Source organism: Pezoporus occidentalis, unplaced genomic scaffold (assembly GCF_034315485.1).
Source record: "Pezoporus occidentalis ecotype Australia unplaced genomic scaffold, CSIRO_AGI_Poc_V1 ctg11, whole genome shotgun sequence".
Classification (NCBI taxonomy): domain Eukaryota; kingdom Metazoa; phylum Chordata; class Aves; order Psittaciformes; family Psittacidae; genus Pezoporus; species Pezoporus occidentalis.
In genome coordinates, this window is record NW_026912886.1 from 7,375,278 (window position 1) to 7,392,430 (window position 17,153).

At 37.2% G+C, this 17,153-nt stretch overlaps 1 protein-coding gene and 1 long non-coding RNA gene across 7 annotated transcripts in view; one reads left to right on the forward strand and one right to left on the reverse strand.

The window, feature by feature from the left end:
- Positions 1-17,153, reverse strand: part of LOC134169102 (uncharacterized) — a 95,003-nt gene that overhangs the window by 38,416 nt on the left and 39,434 nt on the right. The window lies entirely within an intron of this gene.
- Positions 14,174-17,153, forward strand: part of FGF7 (fibroblast growth factor 7) — a 30,625-nt gene continuing 27,645 nt past the window's right edge. Inside the window, exons 1-2 of one of the 5 annotated variants that reach the window (XM_062629266.1) lie at positions 14,174-15,080; positions 15,943-16,181. In XM_062629266.1, coding sequence (XP_062485250.1) covers positions 15,016-15,080; positions 15,943-16,181 — 304 coding nt within the window. In that variant the 5' untranslated portion in view covers positions 14,174-15,015. Of the gene's footprint in view, positions 15,081-15,443; positions 16,182-17,153 lie in introns of those variants that run through there. The other 4 variants (XM_062629276.1, XM_062629285.1, XM_062629298.1 and 1 more) reach the window with 4 other exon arrangements.

Here is a 17,153-nt window from a genome sequence, read left to right on the forward strand (position 1 = left end):
CAGGTGGGTTTTCTGTTCCAAAATACAGGAATGATATGATCCAGTATCATCTTACTTGTAGTGAGAAAGTGAAAGAAAACTAATGACGTTTAATCGTATAAAATGAAACAGAAGAGGCTTGGGTGACATGGTTTAGTGTGAGATGTCCCTGCCTATGGCAGGGGGGTTGGAACGTGATGATCTTAAAGTCCTTTCCAACCCTAACTATTCAATGATTTTATATTATGCCACTGATTTATAAATAGTTTGACCATTGAAAAAATAACACATTTTACTTTATAAACTATACCTACATTTATATTTCATTCTATCAAAGATTTATTAAATTTTTTTTACTTGCTTGACTAACCTCTTGAAGAAAGACAGTTCATGTCAAATATTTTTCAGCCTCTCTCCTGCCCATCCTGCACCTTATTTTCTCACTTATTCAGCAAAAAAACAAACTGGCACTATGTACACAGAAAAAATTATTTTAGCAAACCAGCTGTTTCTCAGGACAAAAGATAAAAAAATATCAAACTCACTCCCATAATCAAGACAGAAGCATCTTCCAGAATAGATGGGAAGCTGATTATTTTTATTGGGGAGAGAGGGAGGGGAAGTGTTCAGATAAAGTCTGGGGAAAAGAGCGTCTATTCTGGTAGTGAAGATAAGGGGAGAGTTGTGAAAAACTACATGCTTGAGCTGCAACTAGCTCAGGAATATGGGGCGTAGGAGGGGCATGGAAAAGTATTTCTCCAAAGTCACAGATGTTGTATGACTTCATCATTTACCAAACCTTTATCCCATTCTGGGAAAACTAGAAAGCAAAATGCATACACCAAGATAAAGCCCCCCAGGTGGTTGCTCTCCTTCTGATAGCTCCTGCATTGTGGCTCCCTCATTTCATAGCCTCAGAAAATGTACGTCTCTTCTTTACACCTCACTTTCCCCAGCTATGATCCCAAGTTACAAGGACTGACTCTCTTCTTTCTTCATATGACTGCTGCTTCCATGTGCCTCTTGGGATGGAGTTTGCAAACCTTTTTCTGAAGAAAGTTGCCAGGTTTCAGAAATCATACCTATTGGGAAGCTTTTTTTCCTTTTTATTATTTATTATTTTATTTTTGTTATTATTTTATTATTTACGTAGTGCTCCCCAAGTATCCTGAAAGCATTTATACAACTCATGTGGAAGTTAAATTGTGATACATATGAGAAAAATATGAGAGGAAATGATTTGAAGTTAGACCACAGAGATCTAGAAATTAAACCAAGGATCTGGAAAAACAAATCTGGGTTGTAATCAGGGCTTAATCTGAACATCAGAAACATTAGCCAATGTACAGCATCTCTGACTTGAGAAGCATCCCAGGTTGGAAACTTTTTTCAGCACCCACAGCTTGAAATTTGCTGCTAGGGAAATTAAAAGTGCCAAATGGACTTTGAGTGATTCTCCTCCCCCTTCTTCAGTAGAAAAATTTTTTGACTTATTAAAGTCCTTTCAAAGCAGAACACTCTAAAGATGAGAACGATTTATAAAATACAGGTGAAATTACATAGTGTCAAAATAGGAATAAAAGTCAAATAACAAAATTCAGTTCACCGAAGTAACTTTTAAGACTCTTCCATCTTTCCATTCTTTTTGATTCTATAATTCCCCCAAGCAAAGTATTTCTTGAAGCTTTCTATAACATCTGGCAGAGAAATATAATATCTCCACAATATGATGAGGGTTCCAAAGTACTTTTGCACATAGTAGGTAGTAATATTTCCATGTATGTACCACTGAAGTGCATCTGTGTCTATCAGGAATGTAGCACAATCTTATGGAGATACTTTCTTGTATATGGGTTGTTGAAAATACAACATTTCACCAATTTAACCAACTCCATGTTTCAAGATGATGGAACAAAGCTATTCAAGATATTTCCCCTGCCTACATAGGGCTGTGATACTATATACACCATGCACTTGTTCCTGGTTTATTTAAAAATGCAAAATAAAAACTTTAGTGATGAGAGAGATTGTGGCTCCCCTGCTTTAACATGGAGTCATTGGATATCCCTGACCTGATATTCTGACCTCAAGAAGAGATTATTTACAGAAGTTCAGACACAGCATTTCTAAAGCTTATATTCCCTAACATTTGCATTGCTTTGCTCTGACATTTTATAAAATTCACTGTTAGAGCTGTGAGAAAGAATAGCTTATTTTATTCCAAAGAACAAAATCATGAAGTGCTAAGATATTAATCCATTAATTGGTTGTCTCAAGATAGGAAAGTGAGCTAATAATACAAATGAAACCTACTGCTGCATTTAATTTCTGTACCTCCTTCATGCTCTCCTGCCAAGGACACAGACCTTTAGGAGAATTCCACTAATGGTGACTGAAGTTTCAGTGCTCTAAAACACCACCATTCCTGTCTAAAAACTGCACTTTCAAAATTTTAATTTTTCTTTTTATTTCAGACTTTAGTTTTTCCTAAAAAAGATATTGGAGTCTGTTGCTTTTCTGGACTACTGCAAACTCACATGAAAATTGCAGAGATCTCATGTTCCAATTTTACATAATTGCTGAAGTACGTATGTATGCATTAGTCAGAGAAATGATAGCAGTCTTTCCTCTATTGCTGGCTCAAACCAAGACAAGAAATGTAAGTCCTATCACTTAAGGTGGTTTGGTAATCTATTTGAAATGGCAGGTCTTGGTTTAGCTGCTAGCACAGAGCTTTGTAATAAAATAACCCTTGTTGCTTTCTGGCAGTCTTGGCGTATATGCCAAGTACTGAACCAGCTAACGAAGTAAAGAAAAACAAGAGAAAGACCTCCAGCCCTATCACCTCTAGGTGCAGGACTGGAACAAATAAAAGGCAGAACATGTAAACTAGCACCAGGGCTGCTTTACCCAATCTCCGTCAACTGATTACTTTGGTTTCCACAACTATGAGTTTTGCACCTTCCGTAAGTACTAAAATGCTCAGACACTTCAGAAAAAAAAAAAAAAAAAAGGAATTCCTGACAGTTCAAGGGATTTGCCTATGTGGATGTCAGCTATTTCTCTATTATAAGGACCCAGAGTGAGTTTAATCTACAAAGAGATCAGTTGGCCTACATCAACACGCTTCTACAAACAGTGGATAAAACAGTTTTAAATTACCAGAAGTTGCATCATTATGGATTATTATTTTAGCATTGTTAGCCTTCTATAATATGATGTTGCTCCCACTGGAATACTGATTAAAATAGGAACCAGATGTGCTTTTCACGACCAGATTGAAAAAGATAAACAACCAGAAAATCAATTCAAATAAAAAGGATGCCCTGGGGGTGTTTCTCAAAACTGAAGAGGGAGAGTGTATGTATCTTTTAGAAGGGTGGGATAGGAACTGAAACACACACAAATCCAGAATTCTCACAAAAAAAAAATTCCTAAGAAACACAAAACAACCTAGTTCTTCAGACACCTATTTTGGGTATACTCCAGTGCACCATTACCTTAAAACTGGGTGCACCAGCCAACACCATAATGAAGAAAAATCACTACTTTCAGCTTTGCTTATAAATCCACAAGAGATAAAGCTCATAGGAAAAAAACCCTAATTTACATTTCGACCTCAGCATTTTACAGGAATACCACTTTGGATTACTGGCCTGTAAGTATGATACAAAGGTTCCAAAAAAATTATCTATCTTCACCTCCAGAAAGCCAGTAAATGGAAGCCTTATCTTCAAGTCAACCCTTATGGGAGCTCTTTTTGTGCTAATTGCAGACTAGTATCTGCAATCTTGAAGACTGAGTATAACTTAATGGTGCCATTTCACAAAGTAGAACAACTGTGTTTTTACAAGCATTAGAAAATAGCAGCATTTCCATCCACAAAGGAACAAATCATAAAAGAAATTACAGGACCAATCCTCAACACCACAGCTTCTTCTGCAGATATCAGTGCGGCCTGCCTGAGGCCATACGTTTTCCCCTGCACCTTCACATCTAGGCCAAGAAGCAGAGACCACTGAGGAGGGTGGCAGTCTCCTCTGACAAGCTTTAGAAGAACGGATTTCTTCACTTGCAGAGAAAAACTACCAATTTAAAAAAAACAAACAAACCAACCAATCAAAAAAAAAAAAAAGCCAACTTTCTCACCCACTTGACTTAATTTCATAAGACCTAGAAGAAAGAAGCAGGGTTGGCCCTGCTGAGCACCAACTGTAATGATTACTGTCCCACTTGCACCAGGTCACCAGATCATTTTGCTACAGCTGTCACCTCCAGTGGGAGAAGCATAAGCCACACAATCACGCCTGCGAAATTTGACTTGAAATAGCACACCATATAAAGGTAGAAGAGAGAACTTAGTTCTAGTTTTCATGAACATGACCTACTTTTCATGAACAAACTCTTTTGGGTATCGGCATCTTATTTTTTGTCACCGTGTGGTAAAGTACTTCATCCCTAGAAGTCCTTCACTGCAGATTACCAAAACTAAAACACACTGAATACAAAATATATTTACGCAGAACTCAAAAATGGAAAATTCCGTGCCATACAGCCTAACACACATTGATGTTACTTCTCTTAGATACGTTTTGAAAAAGCATCAGAGAGAAGAAGAGGGAATTTATATGAGAAATTCCTTGATCTCTCCCTGCACCTTCCTAGAATGACCCCAGGATGACACAGCTTACCTCTGTGGGTTCTCCTATTTTCCAATTCCTATTTCCTCTGACATACTTCATAGATTAGGACCTCATTAGTCTCCTCTGTTCCTCCCCAGGTCTCATACATGTCTTCCTTTTTCTGGGCATTCCCTAAATGTTTCAGCTATTTCTTCTCTTTCAAGGTTTTTAATGTTCCTAATTTCCCTTGTCCCATAGCTGGTTCTCCACTCTCTTCCACATGCCAGCACCTGCCTGCACATTAACAGGCTCCTTGGGCCAACCATCACTACCCTCACGCAAAGGTTTATCAAGCCTGCATACCCAGACAATAGCCACCATGAGAAGCAGTATTTGTGGATGTTCAAAGACCGTTATTGGATCGAAGTTCCATTCTCTCAGACATCTTCCTCTATGTTTGAGATACTGGTGCTTAAAATTGTAACAAAGAACCTTAGAAGAGTATTAAGTAAAATTCTTCACCCCTTGCATTGAAAAAAAGAGGCAGAAGTACCTTGAGTTGACACTGCAAACATTCCTCTGGAGGAGTAAGAAACATTATGTCCACAGAGCAAAACATCTCTAATGGAATTTGTAATGGAAGCTTTGGGGTTCTTGTATAAATTCTGTGATCCTATACTTCCTCCTCCTCATGCTGCAAACTGTGCAAATCAACAACTATAATTAACAACTCTCCCAATATAAGAATGTCCTGGGTTCAGCCGTAGCAGTCATTTTTTCTCCTTCTTAGTAGCTGGTGCAGCGCTGTGCTTTTGACTTTCAGCCTGGAAACAGAGCTGATAACACCAATGTTTTTAGTTACTGCTCAAATGTTTAGTCTGACCAAGGATTTTCTGAGCCTCATGCTCTGCCAGGGAGGAGGGGAAGCCGGGAGGAAGCAGAGACAGGACACCTGACCCAAACTAGCCAAAGAGGTATTCCATACCACAGCACATCAAGCCCAGGATGTAACTGAGAGTTACCCGGTAACTGCCAGAGTCAGGCTGGGTATTATCAGTTGGTGGGTGGCATTGTAGTCTCCTCCAAGCTAAAGAGTCCCAGCTCCCTCAGCCTCTCCTCATAAGGGAAATGTTCCACTCCCTTAATCATCTTTGTGGCTCTGCGCTGGACTCTTTCAAGCAATTCCCTTTCTTTCTTGAACTGAGGAGCCCAGAACTGGACACAATATTCCAGATGCTGCCTAACCAAGGCAGAGTAGAAGGGGAGGAGAACCTCTCTTGACCTACTAACCACACTCTTTCTAATGCACCCTAGGATGCCATTGGCCTTCTTGGCCACAAGGGCACATTGCTGGCTCATGGTCATCCTCCTATCCACCAGGTCCCTTTCCCCTTCACTACTGTCCAGCAGGTCAGCCCCCAACCTGTACTGGTACATGGGGTTGTTCTTCTCCAGATGCAAATGCAAGACTCTACACTTGCCCTTGTTGAATTTCATCAATCCTCATAGAAGAGTCAGAACTGTAACAAGCCCCAGTTTTCAGGATAATTTAAGACAGCTGTCTTGTCTCTTCCAAAGGCTTCTCAATCAAGAGAAGATACTGAAAGTTTTAGTCACCAGCAGGAACAATCAGAAAGGGCAAAGCCCATTTTTTCAAGCAGGAAAACTAATCTGCAACTCCAGATTATGGAATACATATTAAGTTTGATAAACTATTCACTAGAGACTTTTTAGAGACTCAGAATTTGTACCAGGCACTGCCAATGTATTGTTCATGTCTAACAATGCTATGAAACAAACAAATAAACAGCATGCTCTTCAGAGAGGAATTATATTGAAATGTGGTTAATGAGCAAAAACCTGCATATCAGAGTTCCCAGTAACTTTTCTTAGATATTTATACCTTCTTATTCTGTGGCTTTCAGTCAACTGGATTAAAAAAAATTAAAATTAAATAAAACCGCTTCCCCCAAAAATCCAAAAAACAAAAACCAAACCAAACAAACAAAAAAAAACCAAATCCAAACCAACAACAAAAACCAAAACCAGCAAAAAGCCCCACAAAAACACCCCCAAACCCCAAATTTGTTCAGTTGACTGCCATGTTAAGGGACTGCCACATTCTGTACCTCAGCATGATGTAGTTCAGTATGTTAACTTCAGCACTCCAGCTGATACACTCCTACTCCCTGTGAAAAGAAGTTTTCACAAAACGCTTTGTTTCTGGGGAAGAAAAAGGGTGGGCTTTATTTTCATTTAGAAAGTATCTGGAAAAATCAACGTGGTGTATGTATATTTATGGAATAGATCTGAAAAGCAATTTTCAGAGTATTAGTTATTTATGAATTGTTTTATGGACTTGTTATTTGTGGTCAAAAGCCTCCAAAATCACATTATTTCTACTGCCTAAGTGAACACCTAACATTCTTACGACACCTATTCCTCAGAATTGTTTTTCACGTACCTGCCGCAGTTTTTCACCCGTAAGGTACAGGGACAGGCAATCTGTACCATTTAAATCTTTGAAGCAAGAGGGTTGACAAAGTAAGATCAAAAAAGTTTTTCTCTCTCCTACAGAAAAGGTCTCTGTTGCACTATCAAGTATGGCCGAGCCAACAGAGATGCAAAAGATACAAACTAGACAGATGCTGCAAATGCATTTAACCCAGTATCATAAAAAGGTGATAAGGAGAAATTACCACTACACTAGACAAATTCCTATCAGGCGATCAAGTTTTCCCTCCTTTTTTATATGATTAAAAAGCTGTCTCCCATGGGGAGAAAGAAATACGCAAATCCCTTATTGTCCTAGCTTGTCCCTCTCTCTCCCCCCCCCCCCCCCCAAAATATTCTGCATTCCAGCTTCACATAACAGCAATATTTAGGTTTGGGTGGAGAATATTTTAGATGCAACAGATAGACTTTGTCAAAAGTAAGTGTGAAAAACCAGCAACTGGAATTAATGTTAAAAGGGTAAAAATTATTTTAGTAATGTGATAGTTATGATAAGCAAAGTAAGCCAGGAGTAAAGAGGCACATCAGTACAACATCAATTCTGATTAAGATCTGTTTCAAAGCCTGACCTTCATCAGTTGCTGACAAAATTCAATCCTTGCTGATGCCACAAGCTAGACAAATAACCATCTAACAGAGCAACAGCTGCAGCAGGTGACATTTAAACTCTTGGAAGTACAGCTGTTCACAGACAGAAGAGATCACTCCTTCAATCTACAAAGCTACATGTACAGAGGAGAACGATGGTGCTTTTTTACTCACAATATCAACTATCTGGTAATTCTCAGTGTAGGCATCTTTAAATTACAGTCAATTTGAAATCAAGTGTCATATGTTGCTTAATTCTCTTGCATGAGCTCTGAAAGAAACTCTGCAGTTTTGGCAGTATCAATTTTACCCTGCTACTTTGAATGCAAAGGTACTTCAACACTTTCTTTTTTTCTTTTTATAATTAGAAAATCTGTCTCACCAGTCCATGCTCACACTAGGTACCTCAGGAATAATGCTGACATGCTTGTTCTAACCATGCACTTGATATGAACTCAGATCCCTAGCACTTTACCTCCTCCTTTCACACCCGTACTAGATTATCAAATTATTATTCTGGCCTGAATTCACACAGATTTATTAGGAGATCATGGACTTCATTACCAGTAAGTGAGGAAACATGGTGGAGCTCATCATAGTAATTGCAAACCAATTACAAATGCAGATTCTCTAGTAAAGACACACTTTTATTGGATTTCCTCAATTCAGCAAATGCTTATCTATAATTAAAATAGTAAACAACTGGAAAACCTTACAGTTTTGTGACTAAGTGGTGTCTCTGTCAGATGGGTAATAAATAATGTAGTCATTACAGAGAACTGCTCTTTTTCTGAATCTGCTGGTGAATTTTTAACTCTCTGAAAACTGCACAGCTTTGGACAGGAACAGGGCATTTTTTCCCTATGTTATTTTGCTTTGAGAACACATGTAATAGTAGACCATACAATTAGCTGAAGGTTAGGAAAGGTCTTACTCCAGCTGCTTCCTAAAACCAAGTATTAAGTACACAGTAGAAATCCAGTAGCACTTCTGCTGCATACAGTCTCTTATTCTGTTATTTTATATTTGTTTGTACTGACTGTACCAACTTGCTTTATTGCCAACTTTATATAGAAAAGAGCCAGTCACTGAAAAAAACGTCTAGGTAAATCTCAAGACCTAAACTACTTGCAAATAACAGAATCATAAAGAAGAAATTCATGCTAAAGCTCACATGAAATCCTGGACTTGTTGAAGTAGATGGCAATGCCAAAAGCTTACTTTGGTAACGCTGGTTTGGTTGTGTCCGAGTATGCATAGACTAATCATTTTCTTCACAAGTTCCCTCCCTGATTTAATGGACGAGATTGAAAACTTGCATTTTGTGCTGTTGGAGTATTTTACATCACAGCATTAATAAATTTTCAACATAGAGCATACATATGTGTGAGCTTAGATTTTTAAAATTCCCTCACAGGAACATTTTTACACCGAGAGTATGCAATAGGGGCAGTATGTATTGCATCTATCACACCTGTTTAATTGGAGAAACTCACAGCTGTAGAAACCGGCTGTGAGTAGACAGAGGCACATAACATTTGGGGCCATGGCAAAAGATTTGCAATGTAGCCCCAAGGGCAGCTGAAGAAACTGCTTTTCTGCAAAGCTTCATTTCACTTAAGGATTTTGGAAGTGTTCCTGTTTTTTTCCTTGTCTACTGACTCACAACCTCCATACTGAGGTCCCTGTCCTTTCCTCACATTTTCCCCATTCCCTTTCTGAACTTTCTCCCTTCAGTGCTGGCTTTTCTCTTCCTCTGCACATTCCTGGGAGTGCTCAGTCCCAACCTTCTCATGAAATCCTAGTGCACTTCCAGCCAAAACATTTTCCCCCAAATTCTGAGCAATTACTATCTCTTTGCCCACCCAGCTCACTCTCAAATGAGTCATAGACTACCTTACACAGACACATGTAAGGTTACCTACTACTAGGTGATACTCCAAGTCTTTTCATCTTGTACAGGTCTATATCTATATAAGATGTTAAGCCATGTGCCATTACACTTGCTGTACTTTTTTACTAATCCTTTTAACAGTTTTTTATTTCTTACTTTAACTGGTAGCATCTTTGTATCAGAAAATGCAGTGCTTCATGCACAGCCATCTAACTAGATGCCAACAGGTAGTTACTGGAAGCCTGCTAATAATTTCAGCTTTATTGTGGATTAATCAAAGAGTGCAACCTGTGGTGCAGGTCAAAGAGAGGACCGTGTAATTTGCACAGTCTAGCTATTTTCCATGACTAGGTTTTAATTAGAGATATAAACAAATATTTGAATAAGAGAATATTTTTTCACTCTCAATCAACATTTGTTTAACAAGATTTCAAAACAAAAAAGCTGAAATCTGTCCTCCAATATCTGCCTTCAGGTGGGCTCCCATTAGAAAAAACTGAAACAGTTTTCTAGGATTAAAAGAACAGCAGACAGGCATGGTAATAATGGATATATATTTTCATGGCAATAAAGCTTAATTCTTGACTTAGAGGTTATTAGTAAATTATTTTTATATGGTCCATAAAATGTTTAGCCACCAAGTTACACTTCTAGTTATGCTTTATATGGACCTAGGTGAAGGGTTAAAAGTGGCTAACTTAAAAGAAAAAAACACACATAAATAATTCAAGATTTGATTGTGCAAATTACATGCCATACTTGTACCTATATATAGCTACACTCTGAATTAGAAACTAAATATGAATACCTTATATTTATTTCTACTAATATAAAATTTAATGATTACATGGAAAGTCATAGTTTTCTGCAAGTTTTTTATAAAATACTTCAGCAAAGTTTCACAGATCTAGGGCTTAAAGCTGATACTGATCCAACCATCTGTGTATATAAAAAGATGCTGCACATTTGGTTCTGGGTTTTCGGTCTGGTTTTGGTTTTTTGGTGTTTTGTTTTTTTTTTTAATCTCCACCAAAAACGCACAGTTGCAATTTAATTCTGTGGCATTTTAGGTTAGGATAACCACAGTCTGAGTGTCCCAATATCACCACAAATAGGATTACCTGAAGTTGAGGGTTATCAAACTGTGAAAAATAAGGACACTTATCATAGCCCCACACTGTACAAGCTCCATTCTGAAAGGAAGGATTCATCCGACTGCCCCTGCATTCTTTTTTTATTCTATCTTCTTCAAAAAATCACTATCATGATACTCCATTGTCCTAGTGAAAAAAGCCTGCATAGCTTTAACCTTTTAAGCCTGCATGGCTTTAACCTTTTAAGTTTCTTACTGACTGAGCTACAGTATTCCCAGTCTTTGTTTATCTAAAATAAGCTATATAAAACACATTTGCTATCACTAACTAACAAAAAACTAGGAAGCTGCTACATAGATGTCAACTATTTGATAGTTTAGTGGTTTTTTTCTTGGAGTTTTTTTTTAGTATCTATTGTATCCCATTCCAATTTTCCTGTAGATTTAAATCAGCTCAATATGATCTTGATGAATAGGAGGAAACAAAGAAATGAATGATGTTTCGGGGATCTGTTTTGAAAATTGCAAGGAAAAACTTATTTTTGTCTTTTCAATATGATTTTAATAACCCATTACCAGTTACCAAAACCAGAAAGACATTCTTATAGCCAGGCAGACAAAGGATTCATAACTACATTTTTTTAATCTGAAATTTACTTTTAAGTTTACAACCTGAAAAGACAAACCTGAACCGAAGTGCCATATTATTCATCTCTCTTGTTTTTACCGCCTTGTTATACGAGTTTATTTTGGACATGTGTTGCAGTGTTTTTCACAGATCAATGTTGACAGAAGAAATGCACAAGCAGTAGCACTGTTTTGTATCTTTTGCATGCAGCAAAGATCAACCTTGATCTAAGCCTGATTTCCGAGATCAGTGAACTAAGGATAAGGACTTAACCATGGGAACATTTAGCATCATCACATCTGCGGAATTTTTTCCATAGGACCTTCCAATCCCATTTTAGCTATTGCCACGGGGCAATAAAACCCAACATGTCAGGTTTAAGGTCCAATACAGAGAGTTTTATCTTCCTACTGTCTTAAATTCTGGAAATTCTGAAAGATGTTCTAAAGCAAATTTGAACTGGATCAGGGAAAAAGGAGCAACAGAATGAGTTTCTTAGCAGGTATGTGTTGCCCTGAGGGCAAGCTGGACAAAATGTTTGTTTTTTTTTTTAAGGTTGCATTCATGACACAATGCCAGACCTGGGCTGTACTTACCTCAACAGGCCTGCCTTGAGATGAGGAAAGCATGGATCCCTATAGTCCTGTTTCCATCTAAAAGGACACAAAGTCATTTCCTATGTGAGGGAAAAGGGAACAGATTTTATTAAGCTGTTTCTATTTGAACTGGAGGCCTATGCATAATCTTCATAACTGGAAGAAAAGTGCTTGCAATTAATTTCTATTTTTTTCTTTTCAGGAAGTTCACTGTAGCAATGCTGTGGACAACTGTCTATTAACTAAGGAGCAGGAACCGATGCATGGGTTAACGTAAGAGAAGCAGCTTTAAATATTAAAGCATGTGTACTTTGCACGTTTCATCTGGTCCTGATAGCTTAACACAAATCTTCAAATACAATTGTGACAAAGAAATGCAAAATCATTAGAATTTTAGGTGGACAACTTCTACATATTATTAAAGACTTGCTTGGGATTGGATTTGCAGAACCTTGGGCATGTATGCTTGTAAGAAGATAAGAGGAAGACATGCCAGTCAAGCTAAATCTTCCATAAAACTAAACCAGTTCAATTTGTGAAGATATCAGTTATGCTTGGGTTTAAACAGAAGTGGGTTGGATCATTCAAGGGATCAGAGATTTATGCAAAGAATCCTGACTTGTATATGCAGATCAAGATGGCATTTAATTAAAAAATACACAGCTGTACTTGTTGTATAGCCCAATACAAAACTTTGTGATTAAACAAAACTGCAGTTAAAGCATTGTGAAAAAAGTTATTCTATAATTACAAAATGTGAGGTTATGAATGTAATCAGCAGTAATTAAAGATTGACTTCATTGTTCACTGACTAAGAGCTAGAGCCTTATTTAAATTGATTTTCATTTATTCTAAATATAAAATTTCTTAAAGATCTGAACTGAGTCACCGCTTAAAAAACACACAGCAAGTGATTTTTTTTTTCCAGAGCCAAGAGAAATACATGCCTATGCCTGGACCACGAGTAGCTCCAGCTTTCTGGAGCCAAATCCTCAGGTATGTATTTTTTCTCCTGTTACTAACTGTCAGAAACAATAAGTTAGCAATGAAAAAGAAAAATTAAAACCAGTGTGGACTGAAAGTGAAAGTTGGTATTGCACATAAAAGACCCAGAATATTTACAGTAACATTTCTACTTGCATCCCACTTTGCTGAGTAAAACACAGATCACTTTTCATCCTTGGTTGCTTTCTTTGTAATATACAACAGATAAGCCTTTTGAATACCAAGAATTTTTTTCATTGCTATCATTCTGAATTCTGACTGTGGAATGGATCAGAGAGCACTGAAATAAAGCCAGTACATGTACTGGCAAAACCCACAACTGGGATAAATCACTTCAGTCCCCACTTTTTGTCAGGATAGTGGTCATGGGTTGACAAGATACAAGTCAAACTGGAAATAGCTGGAATCACAGTTTACGAGAGTTAACTTCATAAAAGCTGCTTCTCTGTGTGGCTACTGCAGCCTTTGAAAGCTGAAGCGCCATACCTTCCATATCAGGAAGGTGCATATATTGAGCCTTTTGCTGAGCTAGGAAAAGTAGGCTGAGCCACAAATTACGGGGAACAGCCCAATATGCTGAAATAGAGACAATGATAAGAAAAGTTTATCAACTTTGGACTTTGAGAGAAAATGGTTAAAAGATGAATGCAAAGTGAGTGACAAATGGGATTAATCCAAGTGAGAGCTGAGAATGAAGTTGAGAATGTTAAGGAAGGACATGACGCATTCTGTGTTTGTGTATAAGAAAGGCTGAGTAATAAAAGGTTGCCTGGTGCCATACACCTCTATGCTCATTTTGGATCCTTCCTGTGAAAAAGCCCGATTCACCTATGTCCTCCTCACCACAAGGTGGCACATATGTACTCCCTATGATTTTTAACTGTCTCTACAGTTTACTTCATTCTTACATTACTTCAATTTTTACACAGAGGAAGGAGTGAGAGAATAAATGCAGGGAATGATAAACTGCATTATATTATCAAGCACAGACTACTAAAGGTAAGCAAACTACTCTTAATATGTGGGTTAATTCCAAACTTTCCTTGTTGCTATTATTTACAAAAGGGTCTGAGGTGTATGCACATCAAAAATGTGGGAAACAAACAGGATAAGGAGGTACTGAAAAATTAGCTCCATTGTGTTTTATAAATACATTCACTGGAAATTCAACAGAATTTAAGGGTGAAATGGACCATAGACTTTGGGTAGCAGACTGGTGCCAAAGATCGAAATAAGCGTATAGAAGCAGAAAATCAGGAATATCTACCCATTATTTTGATTCCCTGTATTTTAAGTCTGCAGCTCAGCCAGTGGTTGATATACAGCATAAGAGTTTTTCTTGCATTGTGGCCACTTTTAGGGAACTAGGCTGTTACGTAGAAGTAATTTTTCCTTCATGCTGATAAAGACTGTGTTTGAACAGGTCTTTGAACATCCAAATATACATTCTCATTTTCACCTAGTGGCTGATGAAATAAAAATCTCATGCTATAAAGATCTATTGCATGATCTATAAATGGCCCCAGCACACCCTTTTCCACAGTACATAATGGACCCACATGCTTCATATCCATCAGAAAGGCACTAAGCAGACTATGAATCCACCGAACTGCAGAAGGGATTTGAAAGCAAATGGAGATAAATGTGCGAGTACAAAAGAGAGGAAGGAGGAATTTCTTAAGGACAGATAACTACTGACCTAAACCAAGCACAGAAACACTGGCTAGTATGTGAAGCAGTTCTATCCACATACCACAGAATATATGTTTTTAGAAAGTAGATTCTTGGAGATTTAAAGTATAAACTATGTACACAGCTCCCTCTGATGACCACTGGACACGATACAATGCGAGTCTCCTTTTATTTTTGTTCGTGCATTCAACTGACAGCTGACTGGTTAAATTCTAATTGCTTCCAAGTGAGGTCAGCAAAGGTATTTATCGAAAAGGACTGAACAACAGGCTCAACACACACATGCACGCGCACGCATAAGCACATACACACCATCGCTCCAGCGTGTTGATTTATGGAAACAATTATAATTCTGGTGGAGTCTTTCTGAGCTGAGAAAGTTTGTAGCTACAGTAGAGTGTCTCATGTTGCAAAAAGCAGACAACAGAAATGGAGTACTTGTGTATCCAGCTCTTATCAACAGGAACAAGTAAGTTATCTGTCCTTTACAAGAACGTTTAACAGTTTCTAAAGGCTAATAACTTTTATCTTCATCTGTATATGCTAGATGTTAAAAAAGCATTCAGAAAACTGTTTCTATTAATAAGCTGAAAAGGGTAGGAATAAAAAAAATACAGAGCTAAGACTATGAGGTCTGTTGAAATTTGAACTAGAGAAAAGTTATGTGATAAATTGTGCTAATAGTGAATATATAGGTATGAAGTAATCAGCAGAATTATACCATGCATGAGAAAGTAGTTCAACTGCATTAATAGCGGACTTTTGCAAGGACTTAAAACTGAAGGCAGAACTATGTTTACAATCAGTTTAAATGTCTGTTTATGTAAAAATTTGTGTGAGATATCTATTGTATAGACATCTGCATATTTTTAAAGTCAGCTCAGCATGTCATACATTTATGTATAGTAACTTTCAGTAGCATAATGTATCCTTGCAAGTTTGTAACAATTGAGCATAAAACTTATACATGCACCTTTTCTCACAGATCTTTTACTTTCAGTGCAAGCAGCAAATTCAAGTAGTACAGAAGGTCACGACAACAAAGGTTTTTATAACTTGTGTCTTTAAAGGATATTCTGACTGAAGAGATATTTAAGAAGCTCTTCTATTTCACCACTAACTATTAAGGAATAACGATCAGAATTCTAGAAGAGGGAACAATCTCATTTAAGTGAATCTGTAACTCGTAAAGACAGAAGGCAGGTCGGTGACCTAAGAGCAACAGTCTACTTGAGATTTAATTTTCATTATGTTGTTCATGAACACCCAGAACACTGCACTATAATGCACAAATGGATACTGACATGGATCCTGCCAATTTTGCTCTACAGATCATACTTTTACATTATCTTTCTAATGGGCACTATATCTTTAGCTTGCAATGACATGACTCCAGAGCAAATGGCTACAAATGTGAACTGTTCCAGCCCTGAGCGACACACCAGAAGCTATGATTATATGGAAGGGGGGGATGTAAGAGTGAGAAGACTTTTCTGTCGAACTCAGTGGTATATGAGGATTGATAAGCGAGGCAAAGTAAAAGGGACAAGAGAAGCAAACAACAACTACAGTAAGTAATATTTTTGCTTTTCCTATATCTAAGTTTTTAGAAAGTTATACATCATTTTCTCCTATTCCTTGATTTATCCTAATTTCAAAAGAATTTTGTACAGTGTACTGAGCATTGTATAAGACAAGTTTTCCAATTGGTCCTACAGCAGGACATTTGTTATTGATTTTGAAATGCGTCATTTTAAATACTACATTGTAGATCTGCTAATGTATTAGTTACAGCTGGTAACTATTAGCAAACACAGAGCCTATTTTAACAAGTGAATTAAGGTTGTAAGTATGAAAATGTATAACCACAAATTCTGCTTATAAAATACTTATGAAACATTAAATCACGTTTATATAGTCTACAAACTACCTTTGTGTGTTAGAGTTAACAATTAAAACATATGCAATACTAGAAAGTTAAATGGAAAGAATTATGTAAACTCTCTTGCAAAATCTTTTAGATAGTTTGCCAAGCCAGGAACAAAATCTATTATAGTTTCTGCAGTTCATTATTACAATGATCATGATGCTGAAAAAAATATTCTTTCCCCTTTCTTCCAAAACCATGACTCATCTAGAGAGAATGGACATACAATAGTTTGCAAAGCTTTACCCAATACAAGTTTTGAACTGGTACAAGAATTGTTGTACTGATCTGTGTTTTTCACACAAACATTTATCTTCCATTTTAAGGCATCAATTCTACAGTCACTTTTTTTGCCACTTTGGCTTTCATGTTATTACAAATATAATGTTTACTTAGAAAACATGACATCCACTTGAAATATCATTATTAAGATACAACAGGAAAATATATAGGATTATATTGCATATTTCAAAACAAAATTGTAAGGAAAAGGAGGCAGAGACATGCTGGTCTAGTGTTTACAGCCAACTGAAAAGACAAATATATTTCCAAGGATGCTATTAAAACCAGTTTTCGTGTAGGTTGTATGTATTATTTGTCTTTTGTAACAGCAGC